Below are 27,293 nucleotides of genomic sequence, written 5' to 3'. Positions count from 1 at the left end.
AGAGTCGGAGTTAAGACAAAAGATGGGACATGATAGAGTTTTTTATCCTACACATCAGTGCCAAACACAAACCTTGGAGACAGATACTTGAGAGTAGAAACACGAACTTAATCAAACCCACAGGAGGAAAATAAAAAGGTTATCACTTCATTACTCTTTGCTGCCTCACCCGATCAGTTTATCAGACCTCTCATCTTTTCTCCTTTGTCTTTAGTCGACCGCTTTCGCATCTTTTTAAACAGTGAGAAGTAAAACACCCAACGTTTTTCTCTTTTCTCCTGTTTCACAGAAACATCTAAAGCACACCTCGCCTCCATCGCCTCCTAAAGGTTGTGTTAGAGAAAATAAAGCATCTTAAAAAGACGAACTGTCTAAAATACATTTAGTTCGTGCCCCGTGAGGTCGGAGGGTGGCGTGGCTCGTCCAGTCTCATTAACTTCAAACCATATTTATGAAGGTTTTTCTGCTGCTGGTGATTGTTGATCGGCACTGACCGGGAGGGTACACTCAGGGCCTTCAAAGAATTCAGAGAAGGCCTAAAAAGTCAGCACATTTGAAATGTTACAATCATTTTTTAAATTTATGTGTTTAATTAAATGTGGGTTTTTATTGTGTGTATTTTTCCTAAACAGGAAGTTGGTACCACCAGTCCTTCCTTCTAATCTTTTCTACGAACGGTGTTCCTACTGAGTTTGTCGATTCTTACAAATACTTGGGAATCTTAGTCGATTCACATCCGTCTCTCTTTTAAGCCTCATGTCGAAAACTTGATAAAGAACATTGAAAGTTAAACTGGGTTTCTTTTCCAGAAATACAGTAGATCCTGTTTAACTCTGAATGCTAGGAAACTCCTTGTAACTGCTTCTTTCCTTCCCTCCATTGATTACGGTGACATTATTTACATGAACGCTCCTACAAGCACCTGCAGATGTTGGACGCTGTCTATCATGGTGCACTAAGATTCATAACTGGCTGTAACTACCGTACCCTCCACTGCACCCAGTATTCACTGGATAACTGGTCATCATTAACTTCACGCAGACTCTCTCACTGGTACATTTTCATTTTTGAATCACTTCTTGGTCTGCTGCTTTCGTACATCTCCTCCCGTGTCCTGTCGTCAGTGCAGCTACAGCGTGCGCTCTCAGGACATCATTACCTGCAGTGTCCCCTCAGTGCAGACTGAACTTGGCTAAAGGGCCTTCTCCTACTGCGCTCCTGTTTCCTGGAACACCTCGCAAAAAGGATCCCAAGTTGTCGACTTTGACCTCTCTAAGGGATTTTAAACAACTGCAGGCACGTTCCTGTTTTTACTGTTTTACCTCGTTTCATAATGTAGCTTGATTTTATTTAGGTAGTTTTATATCGCTACTTTTATTTGCTTTTTATTTTGTATGCATTTTATGGCTGTTTATTCTTGTCTGCACCTCATTTGTGTTTTGTCTGAAACAGTCCCTTTTGTAAATGAGTCCGCGTGACTCAATGAGACTAACCTGCACAAATAAAGGTTGAATGAAAAAAAGAATATAGCCAGTCTGTTCCTGTACAGTCAGACGCTGATGACGTCACACATCAGAGCATTAACAGTTCTTAAATCCAAGAGAAGAGCTAGAGCATCTTGGCTTCGCTGTACCTACGGGTTTTAAAACATGGAAGTTTATGTTTTTTTGTAATCTTCCTTATGCTGTAAATCTTTTTCCTTGCCCTCGCGTTCAACCTGCGGGGATCAGAGCATAACCGTCCATGGATGGAAAAACGAGCAAACGATTTAACCCTCGGATGAATTTTAAGGATTCCTGCAAACGTTCGGCTCAGAATTCACAATAACTTGTGCGCTGTAGCGGCGTGTGACACAAAGATAAAAGGAGCAGCGACTGCGGGAATTTAAAGTCACTCCATTTGTTTCCTTCTGCTCCATCTCCAACTTCTCCTCCCTCCTGTTAACCTACTGATCCTCTGTTCTCCCAGCAGTCCCATTATTTATCTGCTCATGGCTCATTAACGTTTAAACAGCAGGCAAAAAGAAAGAAGGAAACGGAGTGTTTACGAGGGCTGTGTCTCGTCAGCAGTAATAAATGGACATTTTATGATGAGAGCTGGATGAAAGCATGGGATCCAAGTCAGGCAGGGTCTGTTTTATTATTCTGGAATGATAAATGTGAATAAACATGCAAAGAAATATGAACATATGCTTTGTTATGAGGCTTAAGCACAAATGAGAGACCGAGGTTTAAAGCAAGTCCTCAAAATAACTTTTAAAAAAAAGCAACGTATTTCTCACCCACGGTTTTTGTGTGACTTTTTTAAAATTATGTCTATGTCAGATTCTTTAGTGCAAACACGTTTTTAAAGGTTTTCAAATGAGCCTGAAGTCCTGATGTGGAATTTATTGGATTTTGCTTCCATCTAGTGGCAACAAAATAAAAGCGCGGCGCATCTATTCACAATGTCTTCTTTTTCAGGTGTGTCGTTCATTCATTCAACCTTTATTTATACAGGTTAATCCCACTGAGCCTCGGAGACGCATTTACAAGAGAGACCTGGTATCATGGTACGGTGTCAGAACAAATCAACTGAGAGTGAGCGTTGGTTCTCTGTGTGTGTACAGACTCTTTAATGCTGGGGACAGAGGTCGACCTGCAGCAGGTAGAGAACAGCGTGTTCGCCGTGGAGACCGTGTTGAAGGCGTGGCTTCAGGAGCAGGGAGGAGACCGAGAGCATCTGCACCTCCTGCTGCCAAGCCCTTCTGATTCTCTAGTTCCAGGTGGGCACAATGAAACACACGCACGCACCGAAACAGAACTTTATTCAAATGTACTCAAACTACGCTCTTCTCTGCGCAGTGTGTGTGAAGTGTGACATGCAGGAGCGTCTGATAAGCCCCGCCCTCATCCCGCTGAGCCCCAGCCTGGGCGTGAAGACTGAGAGCCTTCGAGACTTCCTGCCTGTCATTAAGAGCAACCAAACTCCAGCTCCTCAGAGGCTGAGGGCCATCAAGTAAGAGGAGGAGGCATCGATGTGATGATGCAGCTCGTTCCACAATTTTTGTGCTATTTCAACAAATTCATTTATCAAAACGTTCAGCTCATTCAGGATAATCCTGCTAGGACTTTTGGTATTGGTGCAACTTTAGCTTTTTTAAATATTTAGCCTTTTCTGCCATTTTTTACTCATAGAAAAGGAACTGAGCTCATTTTACATCCCTCAAATCTTTCGATGTGTTTACAAGCTTTTACTGCTCCTTTCACATTTTGTTGTGCTTCAGCTTCTTTCAGCTTCCATGTACAAATTTTAAACCTTTTTCAGCTACTTTCATCTAATTTCAGCTGTTTTGTGATCCTTTCAGATTATTTCTGCTAACTAGAAGATTTTTGTGCTTCTTCTAACTTCGTTATGCTCCTTTCAGCTTGTTTATGCAAATTTCAGCTATTTCAGCTACCTTTTTAACATTTTTCAGCTGTTTTTAGATACGTTCAACTTTATCATGGTATTTTTTGCTATGTTAAGCCTAATTACTTTCTTTATGCTAATTTCAGCTTTCAGTTTTTTCTGCTATTTAGCAGTTTTTATGTTAATTTTAGCTTTTTCATCTAATTCCACTTTTTTTTTTAGCTCATTTCAGCTCTTACCGCTGGTAGTTTAAGCTTCTTTCTGTCTTTTCACCTATTTTTCAGCTGTTCTTTTTGTCTCTCCCAGTTTCAGCTTTTTTCAGATACTTTCCAATTTCTTGTGCTCATTTCTGCTTGCTTCAGCCTAAATGGTCAAATGTGTGTTCTTTCTGCTTTCTTGTGCTAATTTAAGCTTGTTCTACTTTTTCAGCAACCTTTTTAGCATTTTGTTTTAGCTAATTTCAGCTGTTTTCAGATTAATTAAAAATTTTCATGGTAATTTTTGTTTCTTTCACCCTAATTAATGCTAATTTCAGCTTATGTTCATTTTAGCTTTTTCTGCTAGTTTCAACTTTTTCTGCTATTTCGGTTACTTTTCAGCTATATTTTGTTAATTTCAACTTTTTTGGCTAATTTCGTAATTTTTTATGCATATTTCTTATTATTTAAACCTAATTCAGCAAATATGTGTTCTTGTTTCTTCTGCTAACTTGGGCTTGTATTCCATTTCATCTACAATCAGCATGCTTTGTAGCTAATTTCAGCTGTTTTTCAGCAAGTTCTTCACCAATAAGCATTCACACTGCATTTTTGTGTTTACCTTCCAAAGTGGTCACGAACAGATGGCAGCATTAACTTATTCGTACATGTGAAGTGAATGCTCTTGTTTCCATCTTTTCAGTCCCGTCCTGGTTGTTTTTTAGTTCACTGAAGCTGAGGGGGAGCCGTGTGCGTGCTCTCCAATGACTTTCCAGTAAAGTCTCTGCCGTCCATGAATAGCTCCTTTCTGACTGGACAGCAGTGAAGCATCTCATGGATGAAACTCTTCATTCACATCAGAGGATGCTTTGTTCCACTCCGATGCTCAAAAATATCTCCAAAACTACAGACGAATAAAGAAAAACGCCTAAAAAGAACTCTTCTTACGTTGCTTATAGCTGTTAATATATTGATAAATCTACAAAGATATTGAAAGATGACTCGTGATTCCCAGCGCTGACGTTTAATTAACGCTTCCAACTTGGCAGGGACGATGTTTTCATCTGTGGCCCTGCTCGTGATGTCACGTTTACATTTTGAGCACTTTCTGCTGAGGAAAGTTTATTTTCACGCTTGTTTTCTCTCCGTTGTTCCTGCTCTAACTACAGTTGTGTGTTGAAGGGTGCTGCACGCAGACGGAGTGTGTGAAAGCGTTTTGTACGGCCTGCCCCTGGTGGTCCGCCCCACCACCTGCTGGCAGCTGGACTGGGACGAGATGGAGAGCAACAGCAGCTTGTTTCAAGCTCTCTGCCACACACTCAGGGTGGGTGAACGAGTTTTACAGCCGCCTTGGACCTGACAGACGACACACTTCAGAGACAGAAACGCACATGTGGTAGTTCCCTGTTATTATTTTTATGACCCTCACCCACTCTTCTTCTTTGTTTTTATGGTTTCAAATGAGATTTATTTGGAAATTTTACCTAAATTTAAGGCAAGGGTTTTTCACAGTAGGGTAAGGCAAGACCCCTCCAATTTTGGGGTGTTGGGGTTCTTTGCCTCAGGTGGAGGAGTTCAAGAATCCGTCTCGTTCAGGAGTGACGGTACAGTAGGATGGAGCGGGAGATTGATAAGATTTATTGATCCCGCAGGAAATTGTTGTGCCAGAGTTTCAGTACAAAGGAACATAAACAATATATTAAAATAACAGAGAATATAAAAGTTCCAACAGTTCAGTTCTAAAACAGATAGAAACATTAAAGTGTTTATTGTGGTACAGTATTAATTGCATTGTCCTATGTGCAGAAAAGGGGAGCAGTTAAAAAGTTTGATAGCCACAGGGAGGAAGGACTTCCTGTGTTGTTCTGTGGAGCACCTCGGTGGTACAGTTGCATTCGGGCCCAAAAAATCAGATCCGTCCCGGCCCCAGCCCGTAGCCATCATTTCCGAACCCCACCTGCCCCAACAAATTCACAGTAATTACAGGTCCGAACCTGAAACCCCCACCCCCGACATTTTCAATTAAGCTTTGACTGCTTATATAGTTATTGACAGTCGATGGGCGTGCGCGGCTGAATAAGAGGGGCAGAAGATCGGAGCTGAGGGGGTGTTTGTGCTTTCATGGCCGTCAAAGCGCATTAAATCCCTGCTTCTACTTCTACATTACTCAGACTTGGACCGCTCTGACATGTCTTCTTTGGGATCTCACCTGTTAGCGTCGTCGGCCACACGCGTCCACTGAGCGCAGCGGCTGAATGAACGTCCATTTGGGCGATGGATCGCTTCCTGGCAGTAGTCCATCTGAAGCGTAACTGAACTTTATTTAACATCTTTCAAGGCCGGTCAGCTCGCGGAGAAATGGCCGTGTGAGGCTGGTGAATGTACGGCAAGCCACATTGCCATATAATTGGATAGAATGGCAAGCCATGTTGCCATATAATTGGATATTATGGCAAGCCATGTTGCCATATAATTGGATAGTATGGCAAGCCACATTGCCATATAATTGGATAGAATGGCAAGACATGTTGCCATATAATTGGATAGTATGGCAAGACGTGTTGCCATATAATTGGATAGTATGGCAAGACATGTTGCCATATAATTGAAAAGTTTGGCAAGTCATGTTGCCATATAATTGGATCATGGCTGATCCGCTGATGCAATCAAAAGCCCGGCCCAGCCCGCCCATCCAGCAAATTATTACGGCCCAGCCCGCTCCGAATTCAGGTCGGTCCGGGCTTCGGGCCCGGGTTAGACATGACAGCTTTACTCGGTGATCTCAGTCTACAACTGTGGCATGCAGGGGTGTGACGTGTTGTTCAGGATCTGGAGCAGTTCCCTCAGCGTCCTCTGCTCAGTCACCTCTGTCAGAAACTGCAGGTCCACTCCCAGAACTGAACCAGCTCTCTTGATGAGTTTATCGAGTCTGTTGGCATCAGCTTTCTTCACCCTGCTGCCCCAGCACACCACAGCGTAGAAGAAGACGCTGGAGACCACCGAGTGGTAAAACATCTGCAGCATGGTCCTGCAGGTGTTAAAGGACCTGAGTCTCCTCAGAATAAAAAGACGACTTAATTAAGAATTACACAAAGGAGTCCGAGAACAGGTAGGTCTCGGGAGGTTCACTGGAAACATCAAAAGGTACAGGTAAGTAAACTTAGGTCACTAGAAATATGACTGGCTAGAGGCATAAATCATTGGCGAGGTAATGCTCCAGTGTTGAAGATGAGTCATCATCTGCCTTTTATACGCTGGACATCTCATCAAGGAGATTGGTCATCTGGCGCCATCTAGTGACCTCAGGAAAGACGTGACTGGAACTCCCACAGTCTCCTAGACTCCTACCTTTGGAGGTTTTCTGGGCATGTCCCATTGATAAGAAACCCCAGGGCAGACCCAGAACTCGCTGGAGGGATCGTGTATCTTACCTGGTCTGGGAACACCTCAGAGTCCCCCAGGAGGAGCTGGAAAGTCCCATGAGAGAGCTTTGTCTGGGTTTCTCTCCTGGACTAGTTGCCTCCATGACAGGGCTAAGGTAGAAGATGGAGTTGAAGATCAGGCAATCCTCGTCATGATGAAGACCTCCTGTGGTTCTGAACTTTTCAGTTCTTAACTCACAAAACAACAGTAGAAACCCGTGAGTCTGTTACTGGTTATTAACTGGTTATTAACTGGTCATCCAGTTATGAACACAGTTACGTTTTTCTCTTTTAACTGTTATCAGCGTTGTGCAAGTTCACGCCTCACAAAAACTCAGATCACACAGATACAAACTAAAATGAGTCATGTTCACCGTTGTCTACGTAAATATCCTAGCATGTACCAGAATATGGCCTCGAATCAAATTATCATGAGATTAAATTACTGACCAAGCATTTGTTGAGGGGATACAGATGCTGGACTTTTAAACTAAAACTGCTTTTTATAGAAAAATTACAGATTTAATGACGTTTTGCTCTAATCCTGAAAATATTGTGACGTTATCAACGATTGCTCGAGTTATTACAAGATCACGTGATCTACGATTAAGATTATTGCTGGATTTATTTGTCCCACTTTCAGAGTCGAGACTTGTTCCTGCTGCTGAAGGTGGAGGCTGATAAGAGGTCCACATCTGGATCCTCAGGTCTGTGTGTGCAGAACTAAAACTAGATGTTGGTAGTTTGTCAGGTCTTGTGATTGTTCTTGTACACCCTGTACATGTGTGTGTGTGTGTGTGTGTTATAGGAGTGTGTTCTTACTACGTCCTCCAGTCGTCCCCGTCCCTCTCCCTCCTCCTGAAGCCTGTTGTCTCCAGGGAACTCCTGCTGCCTTGCTCACTGCCAGTCTCAGCTCAGGACCCTGCACCTCACGCCATGCAGACTGTTCAGGTTTGACATGTGTCTTTTTTTTATACAACAATCAGACAAAGACACGTACAGAAAGAGAAGCTCTAAACCTCCAGCTCCTCGTGGCTGCATTAAACCAAGATCTAATGGCTTCTACAGTATATTCAGTATAAAATATACTTGGTTTTAGATTTTGATTCAACTTGATAAAACTACAACACACATTATATTCATAGTTCTGTTTTAGCTTGTCATTTGTTTATTGTTGTCACTTAATTTAATTGTTGAAAACAACAAAGTCCATGCGCAATAATCCAGGTATACAATCCAACATTTTTCAGTCAGGAAACGTTTCAGCACAAAAAAAGAACCTGTCCAGAGGACCTGAGTGAAAAATGTTGGATTCATTTAATTGTGTTTAGTTTTTTTTCCAGTTCTTCATCGTTGTTACTCTCCGTGATCTCTGGATCCAACTCATTGCTCACCTGTCCCTCATTTACTGATCAGCCCAGCTGCACTCACTTTGCCATCACCCTGCCAGTTTATATTCTCCCAGTTTACCTTCATTAACAGTGCGTGTGTGTGTTCTCTGGTTTCTTTTGTTGTTTTCAAACAATTTATGACTCCTGGTTGCTGTGGGCTCCTGTTAGTTTTCAGTTTGTTTGCTTCCTTGTCAGCTTTTTTTTTTTTTTATGATCAGAGTTTTGTTTCTCAATCAGTGACTGCACTTTGGGTCCAAACCTCGATGATCCATGTTTGAAAGCACTCATGCCCACGTGGAATCTAATAAAAATCTAAATATTTGTTGGTCTTAAATCTTTTAGGAATGAATTTTGAACAGCAGAGATTATCGTAATATTTAGTAGGCTTGTGACAATAACACATTTTGCTGGACGATTAATTGTCTCCGAAATTATTGCGATAAATTATAATATTGTTAGAAATTTGACAATAATTAGTAATTATTGTCAAATTTAAGAAGAAATACGTTTGTTTTGCATGTAGTACCTTTTTTTGACCACCGGATGGCAGTATAAGACGGTCTGAACAGAAGGATGGACAGTGAGGGAGCGAGCAGCGTGTCTCTTTTAGAAATATGGCAGGGAGGCCCCTTGACGTGACATGGGCTGTCTCTCAAAATGGTGGACGCTCGGTGTGATTTGAGCTCTTTAGCATAACATTTTTCACACAAAGCTTTAAATAATAAACTAGTAAACAAGTTTTCAGCTTCTTTTTGCAGAGAAAAACAACTTTTTACACGAAGGCACGGGTTTCAACCGTGAATTTTGGAGTTGTGACATGAGGTCAATAATTTTCATTTATCATGTGTTTAATTGATTCATTGTTTATTGCAACAGGCCAAGTATTTAGAGGCAATCGGTCTTATTTAACTATTGCAACTCTTCACTTCTGCTAAAGTGGGGTTCGAATGAACAATAAATATCTTACCTGTTGTAGATATCTTTTTGAATTACCTTAATTTGGATAAATTAAGTTTAATTTTGAATCGGATTGACAAGCTAATGGTTAGTCACTGTGTTCCTGTTAACTTCTCTGTTGTTTACATAAAATTTTATGGTTATTTTTGACTAAATAAAGCATCAGCATTAGCATTAGCTGATGCTAATATGAAGATATTTATGCCTAAAAAATCTTGTAATACATCATTACAACATATAACATGAACTGTTGTTAAATTTTGCAACTAGAGTTATTTAAAGGCCTCAATAGTCCACTCGGACTAGCCATTAGCTCATCAATCTGGTCAGAAATAAACTGTGTCTCCAAACCAAAGCCTCTCACAGAGCTATCTACAGCAGGTAAGATAATAAATGTTTAACTTTCCCACAGAGCCTCACTTTAAATGATCAGGAGCATCACATTAGAGGATATTTTGCAGAACTGTGCTAATTCTCGTGTGTTTTCTGTCTGCTCCAGGGTTGTCTCTCTCAGATGGAGGAGGACTTTGTGCTGAACCCTCTTTTACTGAGCAGTAACCTGTACCAGCACCTCAGGAGCAGAGGCCTGCTGTCGCAGCCGCGATATCCGTACAGGTCAGATCAGTTTGTGCACCTCTTTCCAAACTGTCAGAGCTAAGACTTAGACAATGAGCCAACAAAAAGGTTCAAATGAAGATGAGCGCAGTGGAAATGATCAGATCAGGATTCTAGTTTTTGTGGTTTCAGGCTCCAGTCAGCAGCTGCCAACAGAGCGCAGCCTCAGACACTGCAGAGCCCTAAAAACGCAGTGAGCCGACCCCCACGGCAGGTAAACACAGCTCTGGAAAAGTCATTACCTGCTGCTCATCACCGCCACTTTATTTTTCAGTTCCTTATTTGCTCGCTAGATGGCAGCATGTACGAAGACAGTTCAGTGCTCTGCTGTCCAAAAATAAATGTCATGTAAGTTTATGTGCAATGTATCTAAAATCGTCTTCGCAACTTTCTCAACGGAGTTTGCAGAAACCTCCGCATAAAGAAAGGAGAGGTGTTTTTAGATGCAACTGTTGTTTCAATACGTCCTCCAAGGCTGGTTTAGGTAATCAAACTGTGTTTCTCAAGCTTTTTATTGTCATACTGGGAACTAGTTTCCAAGTGCATCTGCAAAAGATTAGTTGAATGGTTGTTTTAATGGGTAACATTTAAGGAATTGTTGTAGAAAAATGCAACAGAATAAGTGATTTTCTGACAAAAAAAATCCTCCAAGTTGTCTCCGTGTCCTCTCTGCCATTTACTGCCTAGTCTCAGTAAACCAGATACTGGTTCTAAAGTTAGACTTTTGCTTTGTTCATATCTAAAAGGACATCTTCATACTGTTTTTAAAATACTTTGTGGCTCTCAGTTTTGAACAAAAACACTAATAAGCTCATGCTGTGTCATTTGGTGGAGAGAACGTCCAAAATAACATTTTAGATGCTTAGTTTGGATATAAAAAAAAAAGATTTTAGCTCTTTTTTATGTATATATTTAAGTTTCTGAGCATCTTTTAACCATTTCAGCACATGATCAAAGGTTAACCCTCCGGAAAAATCTGCCACACATTTATTATTCTCTGGGGTTTTATATATTTTTATTTTACTGGTGTCAGTAAACACAACTACTTCCGACAAAGTTTAAAAATCCTTCTGTTTGTTTTATTTTATTTTGTCCGAATCTTTTGAAACCTCACAGGAACATTACTGCCCTCTAGTGTTCCTCAGAGGAAGAACTGACCGTATTGAAATCCTATTATAAATGCATTTTCCGATCCCATGTTTATCATATCATAAAATAATGTTTTTCTTTCAGTAATGTTTTTATTTTTATTTTACCTCTATCTCTATATTTTTGATTTTCATATTACCTCACTCAGTTACTGTATGTTTTGCTTTTTACATTTGTGAGCCTCTAAGAAATTCCAGAGACCATAATTTTTACAGTAACTGATAATAAATCTGACTAAAAATAAAAGCACACTTAAGATATGTGGGGGTGGAAGACCTGATTTTTGTTGATTCGTACCATTACTATCTTCCTGCTGTGTTCAAATATTCATTTTTATATGTTTACTGGTAATTAGTTTTCCTAACCTGGAAAATTTTATTGCAACCAGCGCAACAATACAAACAATTACAGTGCAACAATAAAGCCATTTATGACAAAAACACAAAACTTGGGAGAAAAATGTCAAAGTATATATGTACGAAACTATACAAAAATAAAACTAGTGATAATACAAAAGGGACAAGTTATACGAAAGAGCCATAAGTAACAAAAAATGGTAACCAAGGTACAAATATTCAGTTGGTAAAGTCTTAATGCATGAAGAGGATATTGTACTGACTTAAAGTTTAACTTTTTAATATACAGTAGTCCCTCACTTATCACTTATTGTTACATTCCACACACCCCCGCGATAGGTGAAAATCTGTAAAGTAGCAACATTGTATTTATTTTGGTATTTATATATATTTTAAGGCTTTATAAACCCTTCCCACACTCTTGCAATGTTCTAAACTCTTAAACCTGTGCAATTTTAACAACACATGTACTGTACAGTCCTGCAATGTTGTCTATGTGTACTCACGAGTGAAGATACTACAACTTGAAGGATGAGTTCAGCTTCAGGGTTATTTGAGACTTTCCTGCCAGTTCTGTGAGTTTAATAGATCGATCGTTACTTCTGACTTTGCGTTGCAAAACTATTTTTTACCACATCGGTTTCTCCGCTAGTGTTCGCTCCCTCCATTGCTTTTCTGTGAATTTCAGTAGAATGCAGCAGTCGGAAGCACTGTTGGCTTCTGGGCCGTGTAGTTCTTTTTATTTGCTTTACAGTGTAGGCTTATTGAAAGAAAACTACAAAACGGTGGCGCCTGTCAGAAGTTTTGTTTGTTTGTTTTGTTTTTGGTCATATTGGTCGATTCCCACTCCTGTCAGCTCCCGCTAACGTTTTATCTCATGCCGTCCCAATCACGAGTAATATTAAAGTTGACAATCGTGTATCGTGTACACTCTTACGTTGAAAACCCGCAAAACAGTGAGTCTGCGAGAGTCGAACCGCCAAGTCTCGAGGGACTACTTTATGTGAAGAGACTGGGTTCCCTTTATGAAACTCTACCTCTGTGGATGTGATGGTTAGCAAGAAATAAATTAAAATGCTTATTGTAGATGTAATTTGTTATTTTGTACCCAAAAACCACCATGATTGTGTGTCATAAGCAGATGTTTAAAATCCTCATCCCATCTGCACAAACTCTTGACTATAAAACTACAATATACTCCGGATTAGACTGGACATTATGGCTTCACTTGTTCACTACGCTGTTTTTATAAAATATCTTACTTTATTTCCACCAAACACTTCGGTTCCCAATACTGGTCCTTGAGGAACACCATCCTGCATGTTTTGTTTCTCTTCTCCAACACACCTGATTCAGTGCTTTAATTACTTCCTAAAGTTCAGCATAAGCCTGTTAATCACCCATTCATTCAAATCAGGTGTGTTGGAGGAGAGGAACAGCTAAAACATGCAGGGCGGTGTTCCTCAGGGACCAGGGTTAGGAACCACTGGTGTAGAGTAGAGGTGCATGTGCAGCAGAAAATGTTTATGTGGAAAGCAGTGAACTAAAAATGTGGTTAATTTTTAAAAGTGCTTGTTTTTTATGTTATGTTGTGTACGTAAAGCTGTCAAATATGTTGCAGGGTAAAAGGTACAATACTGTATTTCACCTTGAACGCAATATGCTCAAGGAAACGTATCATAAATACAAAGTAAAACATTTTAGTTCACTCGTAACACAAAGATCGTGGCTGTATGTGAAATAACAGCTTGGACCTTTACGTGTTAAAACAGGAAGTCCTTTGGAGCCAAAACATTTCAGAAATTTTAAACAAAAGCAGAAAATGCTTCGACTCGTTCTTTTAGTTTTAGTACTTTCACAGTGAGTCACAGCTACTGATTAAACACAGTATTTGTTACCGTGATGAATATAAAAACTAACATTCAGAAGTGCTGCCGAGGCTGAAATGTAGCAGCTGCTGTGGAAGCTAAAAAAAATTGGCAAAGTTTGACTCGAATTTGACACCTTTACTCATTTACTGGAGCAGTTTAGTAAGAGCGCCTCATCTTGGTTTCCTCTCCCGTTATTATTTCATTTTATCTGCAGGCGGTGTGACTCATCGCGGGCGATAAGGCCGCTGACATGCAAATCGCTCTAAACACGGAGAAAATGTTCGCCGCTCTGCTTTTGTTTTGTTCTGTTCTTTGGCACGCTCTGGAATCCGACCTCAGACTCTCGGCATAATGTTTATGCTTTGTTCGTGCCTTTCTCTGATCTGTACATCTGTTTTGGTTTATTTCCTACTGAACCTCTTCCCTTTCTACTCTTTTAAAGGGATAGTTCAGATCTTTTGAAGGATGGTTCTATAGAGAAACATTATTTTTGCCTGTTGTAGCTCTTTGAAAGACTTCAGCTTGGAGAATTGAACCTGGGTTGTCCTCGGGTCAAAATATCCCACCAGGCTACAGTTTTAACACTGAGGCCCTGTGAGTCGGTTTGACCCAAGGGCAGCAGGAGATTGATGAGCTAATGGCTAGTCTGAGCAGACCAACCTCTAAATGGATTGCTGTCGCCTTAAAACAGCTCTGCGCTGTGCATACTAGAAACCTTGACATCACCCACATGCGTCGACAGAAACAAGATATTCCTGCTGGACGTGCCCCTTGCTGCACCACAAGTGCTACAGCTGGCTGCTGCTGCTAATAATTGCGCTTGCAATTAATTATAGGATTATATGTAAAGAACTGTCTAAGGTGAAGTTGAAGGAAATGTAAAGCCTTTAGCTACCTGGGCTGTGATTGTTAGCAGCTAGTTAGATTTAGAGGCTCAAGAAAATATGAAAAACAAAAATTCACTTTGAATCAAATGGCAACTACCGTATTTTTCGGATTATAAGGCGCATTTAAAATCCTTTAATTTACTCAACTATCAACAGTGAGCCTTATAGTCATGTATGAATTGTGGTTGTGTTTACTGACTTCAAACTGATTTTATGTGGTTACTGTGAATGAGTTAAATACATTTTGACTTATCTGACTGTTTTGTTTCGCTTAATGTGCCTTATAATCCGAAAAACACAGTAAACTTGTAACATTTGTGTGAACAAGTGGCGATCGATTTTTTTTTTTTTTAACCTCCCAAAGTTTTCTCACATTTCATGAACTCAGAACTGAGAAGGCTCTGAGATGCTCCCACCAACTTTGTGACAATTCGGAGGGGGGAAAAAAAACTTGTTGCGAAAATTTTTCATAAAGGATCAAAGTTTCATCGACACAAGAACAAAGTTCTGTGACTCAAGTGAGGAAATTAAAAATCCCCACGGAGGTTTAGACATTTTGAAACTCCCTCGTAAATACAGTTTACAATATGCCATCAACGGTTGGAGCCCAATGAAACACAAGCTTAACATTATATCTATCTATCTATATATATATATATATATATATATATATAATTAGTGTGTGTGTGTGTATATATGTATGTATCATATACATATATGTATGTATCATATACATATATATTATATATATATAATATATATAAAATAATATATAATTATATATAATATATATAAAAATTTGTGTGTATATACATATATATATGTATACATATACATATATATAGTATATATATGTATACATACACAGTGTATATTAATATATATATATATGTATATGTATATGTATATGTGTGTGTGTGTGTCCTTGTTTATGCTACTTTGTGAGGCCCATTTTTCCAACTTATACTGCATTGTGAGGACCAACTGCTCCTTATGGGGCCCAAAGCCCGAGCCCCATAAGAAGAATTCCCGTTGGTGGGTTAGGGGCTAGGTTTAGGACTAAGGTGTGAATTGAGGATGTGTTAGGTTTAGGGTTAGGTATGTACTGGTAATGGTTAGGTTATGGATAAAGGTCATGGTTAGGCTATAGAAATGAATGAAAAATGAATGGAAGTCAATGCAAAGGCCCCATAAAGATAGCAAAACAAACCTGTGTGTGTGTGTGTGTGTGTGTGTGTGTGTATCAGAGTCAGAGTTTCTTTATTGTCATTCGCACCTCATGTGGTACATGTGGTGGAGCGAAATTATGTACACGGGGTCCCAGTTACATCCAACAATAAAATGTCTAAGAAAAACAGTAATAACATCTAACATATGAACTAAGAAAAACATCAACTAAATATACACTAAGCACTCATAACATAAAACATTGAACATCAGCACAAACATGAACATGAGTCTGTGAGCGTATATATGTGTGTGTGTGTGTATATGTATATGTATATATACATATATACATATATATGCGCACACACACACCCACATATATATATGTATAAATATACACTGTGTATGTACTGTATACATATATATGTATAGATATATATAGATATATAAATATACACTGTGTAGGTATACATATATATTCATATACTATATATATATATATATATATATATGTGTGTATACATATATATATACTATATATATATACATATATATATATACTATATATATGTATATATATATATACTATATATATGTATATATAATATATATATGTATATATGTATATATATATTATATATATATATATATATATCCATACATATATATATATATATATATATATATATATATATATATATATATATAGTCTTGGCTCAACTGGGAGAACATGGTAGCTCATCAGTTTAATCAAAATAAAACAATTTCTCCAAATTGAGGTCGTTCCAAGGGTTATCTACAGCAGGTAAGATATTTTGTGTTCATAACATTTCCACAGAATCCCGCTTCAATAGATCTGAACTATTTCTTAATGTGTTGAACAACGTTCTGTGAGACGTCTTGAGTTTTCAAAATGAAAAATTCACACAATGTGTGTGTTGTCGTCTTTCAGCTCCAAAGCCGCCAGCTCGAATCCCACAGCAAGGTCAGGGCCACCGTGGCTCCGCTGCCCTCCGCCGCCTCCTCCTCCTCCTCCTCCCTGGGACCTCCTCCCTCTAAGGCCTCCCGTCCCGCTCTGAGCTTCCTCAGCAGCAGCCGCCGGGCCCCGACCCCAGCCCGGCAGGAAGAAGACAAGGATGACAGTGACTCTGTGACTTTACAGTAACGATGGACGGTGAGTGGGGAAAAAACTCAGAGAGAGGACGAGCAACCTTCACTTCAGAGGGGTTTCCCTACATTTTCAGTCCAACTTAATCGACACACATGGCGCAAACTGCTAATTGGTCTCATTGTAAACTTCTGAAAAGCCTTTAAATAGTGTGGAAAAAAGAGAGTAATTTGCATTAGACACAGCGAGAACATTCATTCTGCGTTCATTTAGACACATTCTCAGCCTGAGCTCGTCTACTTTTGTGTGAGTAAATGTGAGCGTGTCGTAGATTTTTTTTTTAAAAAGGGAAAGTTTCAGCTCACCGCTGTGTGTGTGTGTAAACTGCTGAGACAGCAAAACCGAAAATTGCAGCCCATAAACTATGAAAAAGATGAAAAGAAGGGAAACAGCAGGACAATGAGCGCTTCCTACGGTAATGGCAAAAAAAAAAAAGAACAAAAACTGGCAGAGATCAGAGAGATTTAAGCTCGTTAACGTTTGTAAAAAGCACTTCCTGTGCGTTAACTGTAAAACACACCGACGTGCCTAATTTTAGACTTTAAAAGTTTGTCGCGAAGCAATAATTCAGGCTTCAAACAGCGCCGGTGGTGTGTGTATAAGGCCACAAGCACGGTCTTTTTTCATTTTGCCCCTCAGTCACGGTTCGAACACAGCCTCACTGTTTTAATGAGACGGGGAGTAAAGCAGAAAACAGAGGGGGCCCTCTCTGCTCCCCTTCACCCCCCCACAGCCAGCTCCCGCTCCGGGGATGAAAGACTAAAGTGATCAAATCCTCTGTGTGTTCAGTAAAACTGTAAATTCTGGTTCAAAAGGTTGATTTGAGTTCAGGGATTTGGTTTTACTTGTAGACAATTTTTAAATGGTTTGTGTTCAGAAGCAGGTCAGTTTCATCCTCACACACACACACACACACACACACTTAGGCTTAATGAGTCTCCCGCCATTCCGCCCCCCAGTTGAACTTTCTTTTGTTCGGGGTCAAACCAACGCCCGGCGACTTCTTCTGCGGCGACGTCACAAAACTTCGTTCACAAATTAAAAATTCACAGCGAAGCTTTTGTCTTTAACAAGAACCACAAACCAAAAAAAAAGCTTTTCACCCACATTTCTCTTCTCCCCATGTCAAACTGAAGAGCCGCGGACCAAATCTGGTCCCTCAAGATGATCATTTAAAATGTAGAATATTGTATTTCTTAATATTTTCTTTAAAAATATATAAGTGCATCATTTAGTGTAGACTTCTCTTGTCAGCGGGTTAAGTTTGAAGCTATAAAGACGGCTGGGTCATCCCATCGTTATTGATTCTGATGTGGACAGAGTAACAGAACGTCATGAGACAGATCAAACTCTTGTTGATGAACCTGCAACCAAGACAAAATATCAGGAATCTGACTCGAGTTAATGTATCAGCTGAAAGCGTGGCTCGGGCTAAGTTTTTAAATTTCGCCCCCTTTTGCTTTTCTTTCTGTTGAACTCTTATAAAGTGTGCGGCGTTGTGCCTGCACATTTCACTCATTTGTTCAAAGAGCAGAGCAGCGTTTCTGTCTCCATAAAGGTGAAAAAGTTCTGCGCGGGAGCTCCTCCACATGACCTTCACGCTGCAAACTGAAGGTCACAGACACACGTGGGTTGACAAAAGTCAACATTTCATGCCACTTTTTCAGGTTTCCACTGGAAGCAGCTAAGTTCGTAGTTTGCCGTTCTTCTTTACGATCTGTATCTAATGTTTAACTCGATCTGTTCCTGTTCGGCTGTCGCGTTGTGTTCGGTCGATAGAGTTCTCGTGTTTATTGTTTTAACTACAGAGGAAGCATGATGTGGAGCGTTGGGAAGTTCTGTCTTTTCAGTGTGTTTTGTATTTGTACTGAACGTGTTCTCTGATTTTTCGCTGTGATATGAGAGTTACTAAATAAAAATAAATAAATTATGTAACGGCAAGAACTAAAAGAGGACGTTAAACCACTTTTAACCTTTAACCGCCCACTGATGCTCCCACAGAGTGCTACTTTAGCGTTGAACTCCTAAGGCCCTAAACCTTTTATAAAGGTTAACTTTGCAAACATCCCATGTTCAGCAGAACTTTTCTGACACGAAGTCGTCACGGCTGCACGGTTTGTTCCCTACCTCTGAGTTTAGATTCATTGTTTCCTGAGGATGCACCCTGACCTTTCACCTCACGGGTGTCTCGTCTGCGACGTTTGTTTCTTACGATCTCACTTCAACTAACTTTTTATACACTTTCTTCAAAATTGCTTTAATAAAAAAAGAAAAAATTCTATTTTTTTGGGGCCTTTTTGTTTCCATCACAGAAAGCGGTTGGGCTGTCAAGTTGAGCAGTTTTTTTTTTTAACTCATCTATATCTGCGTTGGGATAATATTAGTACTGCGACTTCCTGCTTTATTCTTAATGTTCCATTTCCTTTTTCTTTTTTGCAACAATCTGCAGCACACACTAAGAAAAAGTAGAAAAAAAGAGTTTTAAAGTGTCTTTGTGTCTCAGAATCTGTAACACGCTGTCGCTTTCCTGGAATTGTTCGCTCCGGCCACAGGAATCAGATACTATACACACAGAGAAGAATCACAAATCAAAAATATTCAGCTGTCTTACCAACGCAGCAGAGCCAAGGGCTGAAAGAGGAAGTTCATCTCTGCGAGGAGGAAGTGAGGAGGTGAAGTCAGGACCTACATGAAAAGTGCAAAATAAACTCAAAGAAGTCTCTTCTGGGAGTCTAGAAAAGTAGATTTTTTTTTCTTAGCATAAATGTGAAGCTAAGTCACCCAGAGACATCATGTTGAAACACCAAACTAGTTCAAAGCGCTAAAAATTAAAGCATTTAACTACAGGCTGACCAACATCTTATCAGGACTATGGCCTATCTGGAAGTGCTTCGTGGACAAATCTCACCATCTTGTCATCAAGTATATATGTAGTGTGTTTATAAATGTGCTGCTGGTAGAGATTTTTGACGTCTTAAATCGTGTCCTGATAGGACAAGATGTGAAGAGATCTTTTTTTGTAATACCACCATCGATCCTCATGGCCTTTTCACTTTTTCTATCTAAAAAAGTATTTTGATAAAGAATAAAAGGCTGCGCTCCTGTAGCGGCAGCATCGTGCACTCCGAGTGCCCATCTTTGCTGACGACTGTTCGAACATAATCTCACTGTATCTCAGTACAATGATAATAAAGCTTATTCTGATTCTGTAATTTAAAGGTTGAAATTCTTCTCAGTTAACGGCCCAGATTACCTTGAAGGAAAGCACATCGCCTGGTACCTTCACACTAAGAGCATCTTATGCTGAGAAGTGATGGATTTCCAGTAGTCCCTCGATTATCGCAGGGGTTATGTTCCAGACACCCCCGCGACAGATGAAAATCCGTAAAGTAGGGACGTTATATTTATTTTAGTATTTATATATATTTTAAAGCTTTATAAACCCTTCCCACACTCTTGCAATGTTCTTAATGTTCTAAACTCTCTAGAAGAGCACAGCGAGAGAGAGCAGACAGACTGATGCTACGGTTACTGAGCCCCGGGGGCGACTGGCCATCAGGAGCACCGGGACATTTCCTGGTGGCCTGGCCCGCTCAGTGATCGCCATGGGGGACTAAAGACTTTGTTTGGGTCACGCTTGATTATTTTAAATAAACAATCCACGCTGCTTGTGCGGCTCACTCAGGTATAAGACAGACACACACACCTGCCCCCTCCTTTCTTTTTTCGAGGCTGTCTGTTGCACGCCTGACTGTTGTGTCTCTGCTCTGCTGTGACAGACAGCCTCAGAAAGAGAGAGGAGGGAGTGTGGGGGTCTCTTATACCTGAGTGAGCCACACTCAGCCACTCTCTCTCTCTTTTTAAACTGATTCACTTATTTTTCCACCTAAGAATTTTCTCCAATATTCTACATTTGTTCATCTGATCTGTTCATCCCTGCTCCCTGAGCAGTAGCGATGGGGAAAGACAGACTCCGCCCTCTCCTTTCTCTTTCTGAGGCTGTCTGTCACAACAGACGGGACACAGGATTGGCAATGGGGAAAGACGGACTCCTTTCTCTTTCTGAGTCTGTCTGTTGTGACAGACAGCCTCAGATAGAGAAAGGAGGGGGTGGGGTTGAGTCTGTCTTTCCCCATTGCCAATTGTGTGTCGTGTACAATCTTATGTTGAAAACCCACAAAAGAGTATGTGAAAGTCGAACTACAAAGTATCGAGGGACTACCATATAGACACTTTGGTCAAACTTTGTAAATGACATTACAGTGGTGCTAGAAAGTTTGTGAACCCTTTATAATTTTCTATATTTCTGCATAAATATGACCTAAATCCTAAAAGTAGATAAAGAGAACCCAGTTAAACAAATGCAACTAAAATATTGTACTTTGCCATTTATTTATTGAGGAAAAGGATCCAATATTACATATTTGTGCGTGGTAAAAGTATGTAAACCTTTGCTTTCAGTATCTGGTGTGACCCCCCCGTGCAGCAGTAACTGAAACTAAACGTTTCCGGTAACTTGATTAGTCCTGCACACCAGCTTGGAAGAGTTTTAGCCCATTCCTCTGTACAGAACAGCTTCCACCATTCTTTGGTAGAACCACTTGTATGCTGAAGGTCGTTGTGTTGCTGCATGACCCACCTTCTCTTGAGATTCAGTTCATGAACAGATGTTCTGACATTGTCCTTTAGAATTCTCTGATGTAATTCAGAATTCATTGTTCCATCGATGATGGCAAACCGTCGCAGCAAAATAGGCCCAAACCATGATACTACCACCATATTTCTTATGCAGGAATGCAGTGGTTTCCCTTCTCCAAACATAATGCTTTTCATTTTAACCAAAATGGTCTCATTCGTCCACAAAACGTTCTACCAACAGCCTTCTGGCTCGTCCACGTGATCTTTAGCAAACTGCAGACGAGCAGCAATGTTCCTTTTGGAGAGCAGTGACTTTCTCCTTGCAACCATGCCAAACAATACCTGTTCATGTCAGATGAAGCAACATTAATAATAATAATATTGGTTTAGGCGGTGAGTGATAAAGCACATTTTTCACAAAGCTGAGTCATAAAGTCACTAGTTAGGGTGAAAATCCACCTTTCATCCACTGAACTGTGACAACATGAATGAGAACCTGCCGTTTCCTTTTTGCAGCGCCGTGAGACAAAAAGACTGAATGAAGTTGTGCTTCGTGACACAGATGACTGAGAAGCTGCCCACGCAGAAGCTAAAAATAAAAGCCGGTGGTCTTTTCAAGTGGAAGGAGAGGAAATGGGAGGGTTTCAGGTGCCTCTGAAGGCAGAACCTGTCGGTCCCCATCAGACGAGTGAAAGGCCTTTGTGTTGTGTTGACCGCAGCCTTCGAACAGAACAAGGGCATTCAGCTAAACGTTTTATTTTAAGAAGAGCAGCTGACAGCCGTGATGTAAAAATAGTTTAGTTTCAGATGACATCAAAACAATCAAATTGAAGAAAATGCAAACGAACATCTTTTAAGATGAATAACTTTACTGTAATGTGGAATTTGCAGCTTATTCTTATTATAATCACTCGCTGCCATGAGATTAACCTTTGCTGTCAACCTGATTCAAGATGGCCACCACAGCTAATCACAGAAACGACTATGGCTCGTCAGCTTTACAGCCATTGAGTCAGGGCTTAATTTGTAAACCAAACAATGCCGGAACGCAAATTGCAGTGGGTGGGGGTGTCTGGTGGTCCTCCCCCAGAGAATTTTGATTTAAGTAGATGCCATTTTCTAACGTGAAACCATAGATGTAAACTCAATTATTATTAAAATCTCTATGACTACAAAGCGCTCGTGCAGCTCTGCAGGTAAGGGGCGTTGACTTCAGGACAAATCGAGGTCGCTGATTGGTCAGTTGCTGACTTGCCGACTGAATTGATTGACAGGTGGGTCGATGATCCGACTACTGCAAAAAATAAAATTATAGATTTTACTGCCCCGTTTAAGACTCGTCATTTATTCCATATTTATTCACCATTATGGTGAATCTAAGGTTTGACAACTGAGTTTCTTTACACAATCTTAGTGATGGTTTCTTTATATTTCAGAGGTGCTGAGTTAAAATTTAGGGGCGCTTGAAACCCCTCCAGAAAGAGGTTAAAACCACCACTGTAGCCAGTTTATATTTATAATTTACTTTTAAATGCTTTATGTGTGATTTATAAGTGTATTAAGTGCAGGAAGATTTCTTACCTAACTACTTGTTTAGTATATCCCAGGTGCGCCTCCTCATCCTCCTCCCTGCGCCGCACCTTGCTTCGAGTCTCGGTAGCACTCCTGTGTCCTTTAGTCACCCACAAACTCAGATAAAGGACTGGACTGAACTTGGACAAAGGAGGAGTCCCGTTCACATTCTTCTTTCAATTCAAATTCAAAACTTACTGCCTCCTCCTCAACAAGTAGATTAACATTATTTTATATCGTGCATTCTTATTTAGTTTTCCTTGCGCTGTATGATGCGTAAAACTGAACCACAGAAGTCCGAGACCGACCCGGCCCGCCCATCAAACACATAATTTTTGGCCCGAATTCATTCAACCTTTATTTAGACAGGTAAATCCCAGTGAGCCTCGAGGACTCATTTACAAGAGAGACCTGATTATCGGGTCGGGCCAGAAATCGCAGTTCTAATGCACACAACAACAAAATGTCATTTGGTGGCACAGAGGTTAGAGAAGGTGGGCCTGTGATCGGAAGGTCATCGGTTCAACTCCCCGGACCGACAACTTCAGTATGTGAGTGGAAAAGGTAAAACACCCACACCTAACTCCACCCTCATTTGCTCCACTCTGGGCCCATGAGCAAGGCCCTTAACCCCCACCATCTGCTCCCAAACAGGTCTCTCTTGAAAATGAGTCCTCGTGACTCAATGAGACTACCTGGATAAATAAAGAAAATCCGACCCAACTCGGCCCCAGCTTGTAGCCATCATTTCCAAACCCCACCCAGCCCAATAAATTGAATTACAGGTCCGAACCCGAACCCCCCGACATTTTTAATTCAGCTTTGACTGCTTAGTTATTAACGGTGTGCAAACGTGCACGGCTGAGTAAAAGGGGCAGAAGATCGGAGCTGAGGGGGGTGTTTGTCCTTTCATGGCCATCAAAGTGCATTAAATCCCTGCTTCTGCCTGCACTCTGCATTATTCAGACATGGACCCTGCTCTGGCATGTCTGATATTTTGTGATCTCACCTGTTTGGATCGTCAGCCGCGCACGTCCACTGAGTGCAGCGGCTGAATGAACGTACATTTGGGCTTTGATGGATCGCTGCCTGGCCGTCCCATCTGAAGCGTAGTTGAACTTTTTTTTAACCTCTTTCATGGCCGGTCAGCGCGTGGTCAAATGGCCACGTGCGGCTGGTGAAGGCATTGCAATCCATGTTGCCATATAATTGGATCGTCGGCTGCACGCATCTTCTGAGGCAATCAAAGGCCCGACACCGACCTGGCCTGCCCATCCAGCACATTATTATGGCTTCGGGCCCGGGTTAGAAATGACAGTTCTACTGCACGGCTCTCTGGTCACAATTGAAACTGATTTTTCAGTCACCAACTAAAGTTCAACAGCTGCAGCTCAGGAAGACGTTCGTTTCTCTTCAACAGATTAGCCTCGACTTGAGATGACAACAATGTGCAAGCGATTAAACCCTTTTTCGAATAAAAAAGGCTTCTGGAAAAATCTGAAGAAAAACACAATCTGCTCAATATGTTCTTTCTGCTTCTATTTCGGTCTTTACACCGCTGCCGTATCAGTTCTGTTTTCCAAAGCAAAGAAGACCAGAATACCCAGCATGCCGTCTGCTCACTAACACACACAGTTTAAGGTGAACTCAAAGGTACTTCCATTAGCAGTTGGAGGACGCCACAGTAGAGCTAAAGGACAGCTTGTTGTGTGTCTTGTTAGCTAGCTGTGCTAGCTGTTAGCTTACTGCGCTAAGACAAACGCAACGTGACGACTGTCGTTTTCCTCGTCTCGTCTTTATAAAAGCTGTCCAGCTGGAGCAGAAGCACCTGTTCGTGTGAGAGCGAGTTTCAGTGCCTCTTGTTGTCGGTGCGACTCTGTTCTCTTTCTGCAAGTCTGACCTTTAGCAGGAGACGGGAAGACTCGACGCCGAAATGACAGCTGAAGGTTGTTGGTGCAGAAACTGAAGCTGCAGAAATAAAACCGTCAGACCAGAGAAACACGCCCACACAATCAGCAACACAAACTACACACTGTAACCAAAACTTCTCCACAAGAGTCACACGTTCGTGCCTTTTCGACTTCACTTTTGATACTTTTATCTGTTCTGCAGAAAATATCCAAAGTGCTTAATGTTAGCTTGACTTTGTTCCGCCAAAAATAAAAAAGCAGTTTTTTGTGGATTTTAGGCCATTATAAAATTTTGCCCAGAGATCTACATTAACAGTATTAATTTATATACCAGATTTACTAAACTCAGTATTATACAATAACTTAAATACCTGCAGCACAAGTGAAATCACTTTTTTCATTATGTATTGGACATGTACGTTGTCCTGCATCCATTACTTCCCACAGCTTTGACCAATAAGCTTCCATTTTAAACTTCTATCACAAAATAAAACTTTTGTCGTATTTGGCAAGCAGAAAAGGAAAGTTGTGTAAAAATCAGTAAAGCCACATCTTAAACCACAATCAATCTTTGTGGTTTTATATGTTATTTATTTATTATTATTATTTTATTTATTTATTTATATGTTATTGTGCATGGTTAACCCACTCCATTTTATAACATGGGGTTTATATGGAACCTTATTTGGTAACAAACCACAACACAAGTTGGTCTTCTTTGAAATTAGATAAAATAAATGAACTTTTTTTTTAGACTGGAGTTGTTTTAAGATCGTGGTAATCGACTTTAATCTCGCACTATTCAGTCTAGTCGTTAACTTGTAGTTTTTCTCCAAACTGAGGTTGTTTAAAAAGCCATCTACAACAGGTAAGATATTGACTGTACATGACATTTCTTCAAAAATGTTTACATCCAGTTTGCAACTGAAATAATTGTCCGTTAGATGTTTCTTCATATTGACCAAGACACATAAGAGCACATTTTCTTATTGAATTGTAATTCTTGTTTTGTTTTTTACTGTATTTTCACAATAAAACTTGTATTTTTCCTCAACTTTAGAAGATGAACTTGTTCTTTTAAAACGTTATGGTCTCAAGATAACAAAGGAGAGTTAAAGCAGACGTTAAGGAAAACTGCAACATTTAAAATATAATTAATTCTGAAATAAAACATTTATTTAAAGGTTTTTACTGTTTATATAAAAATGTGATTGAGAGCAAATTCAAATGAAGCTCATCAGAACATGCTAATCAAAAACATGAACCGTTTGCCACAAGAAGAAAATGAACGACAACTTTGACTATTCACTGAAAAGTCCCGTTACGTTTTCACTCCTGCGCTGATTCTTTAGACTTCGCACTTTCTTTAGAGCTGATTTAAAACTGCCATAAGCTCTAAGATATTTATCAGACCATATTATCGGTTGGTTTTCTAATTACCGGTACCTCTCAGAATGGAGGCAGTGTGTTCAACATAATGATACTTCTTCCAACTATTTAACGATCAACAATGGTGTACCACAAGGCTCTGTCTTAGGACCCACCAACAACTGTTAAGTTCAATGCAAAAATCCATACAGACATGTTCCTGTTTTTAGTATTTTACATCGCTTTATAATGTAGCACTTTTTTATGTTGTTTTACAGTATATCACATATTTTACTTTTCATTGTATATGCTTTTACATGAATGTTTATTGTGCAGTTCATTTGTGGTTTTGTTTAAAACACGTCTCTCTTGTAAATGAGTCCTCGTGGCTCAATGAGACTAACTTATAAATAAAGGTTGAAGGAATGAATGAATCCATTTGCATCTTCCTCCTCAAAATGTGACTTTTCTCAAAACCCAACTTATAACTCTGGGTTTAAGATGTCAGGAGTAGATGAAGAGTAATTGGATACTATAAATAAACAACACGTGTAAGTCTTCGGTGATTGAAAAAATATGTGTAAACAAGCATTTTGGTATATCCTCTGGTACAGTGATGGTGAGAAATTAAACCAGTTTAGTAAAACACAAAACAGAAACGTTCCAGGTTGTAGAAACAAAATGGCTGCAGGTTGTAGTCGTGCTGAACCACGAGACACGGCTGTGATCAAAACAAACGTCAGAGTCAAGCTCGTTGCACCTCGTGTCGTTTTATGAGCTGAATTTGGTGAAAGTCATCTCTCTCCACAAACACGCACGGGCTGTAAAAAGGTAAACGGCTCATTTTGGACTTTCCAACGAGGAAGTGTTCAAACATATTTTAAAAAAAACGAGTACAGAGTCCTCCTTCTCCACTTTCTCTCGTTTTCCACCGAGTTCAGTCGGAGTTTAATGAGAGAACCAGAAGCTCTTTTTGCTGTTTTTCTTCCTTCGATCTGTCTGAAAGGAAATATGTAATCAGTTCCTGCGCTGGAAGTGCTCTAGCAGCAGGTGAAGGGAAAAAATACCAAAAAATACATTTAAAAAATGGTGGGATGAAAAGCAGCCGCAGAAAAACGAACAGTCTGTACCTGTTTGAGAGCCAAGCAGACGCAGACTCATCCAGCTATTCATCCTGTCAGCACCTTTTCTTTGTCTTTAAATCCCTTTTTTCTCATTTCAGGATAAGTTTCCTC

At 40.2% G+C, this 27,293-nt stretch overlaps 1 protein-coding gene across 1 annotated transcript in view; it reads left to right on the top strand.

Moving 5' to 3' along the window:
• Nucleotides 1-20,187, top strand: part of LOC119409907 (meiosis 1 associated protein) — a 57,286-nt gene extending 37,099 nt beyond the window's left edge. Inside the window, exons 4-12 of the mRNA XM_037676848.1 lie at nucleotides 2,609-2,764; nucleotides 2,844-2,997; nucleotides 4,770-4,911; nucleotides 7,653-7,716; nucleotides 7,818-7,960; nucleotides 9,857-9,972; nucleotides 10,105-10,186; nucleotides 16,355-16,552; nucleotides 20,059-20,187. Of these exons, the coding sequence (XP_037532776.1) occupies nucleotides 2,609-2,764; nucleotides 2,844-2,997; nucleotides 4,770-4,911; nucleotides 7,653-7,716; nucleotides 7,818-7,960; nucleotides 9,857-9,972; nucleotides 10,105-10,186; nucleotides 16,355-16,552; nucleotides 20,059-20,187 (1,184 nt within the window). The remainder of the gene's footprint in view (nucleotides 1-2,608; nucleotides 2,765-2,843; nucleotides 2,998-4,769; nucleotides 4,912-7,652; nucleotides 7,717-7,817; nucleotides 7,961-9,856; nucleotides 9,973-10,104; nucleotides 10,187-16,354; nucleotides 16,553-20,058) is intronic.
• The last annotated feature ends 7,106 nt before the right edge of the window (nucleotides 20,188-27,293 follow it).

The sequence above is a fragment of the Nematolebias whitei genome, chromosome 1 (assembly GCF_014905685.2).
Source record: "Nematolebias whitei isolate Nwh7 chromosome 1, NemWhi1, whole genome shotgun sequence".
NCBI classification, from domain to species: domain Eukaryota; kingdom Metazoa; phylum Chordata; class Actinopteri; order Cyprinodontiformes; family Rivulidae; genus Nematolebias; species Nematolebias whitei.
This window is presented reverse-complemented; position numbering and strand designations above follow the sequence as displayed.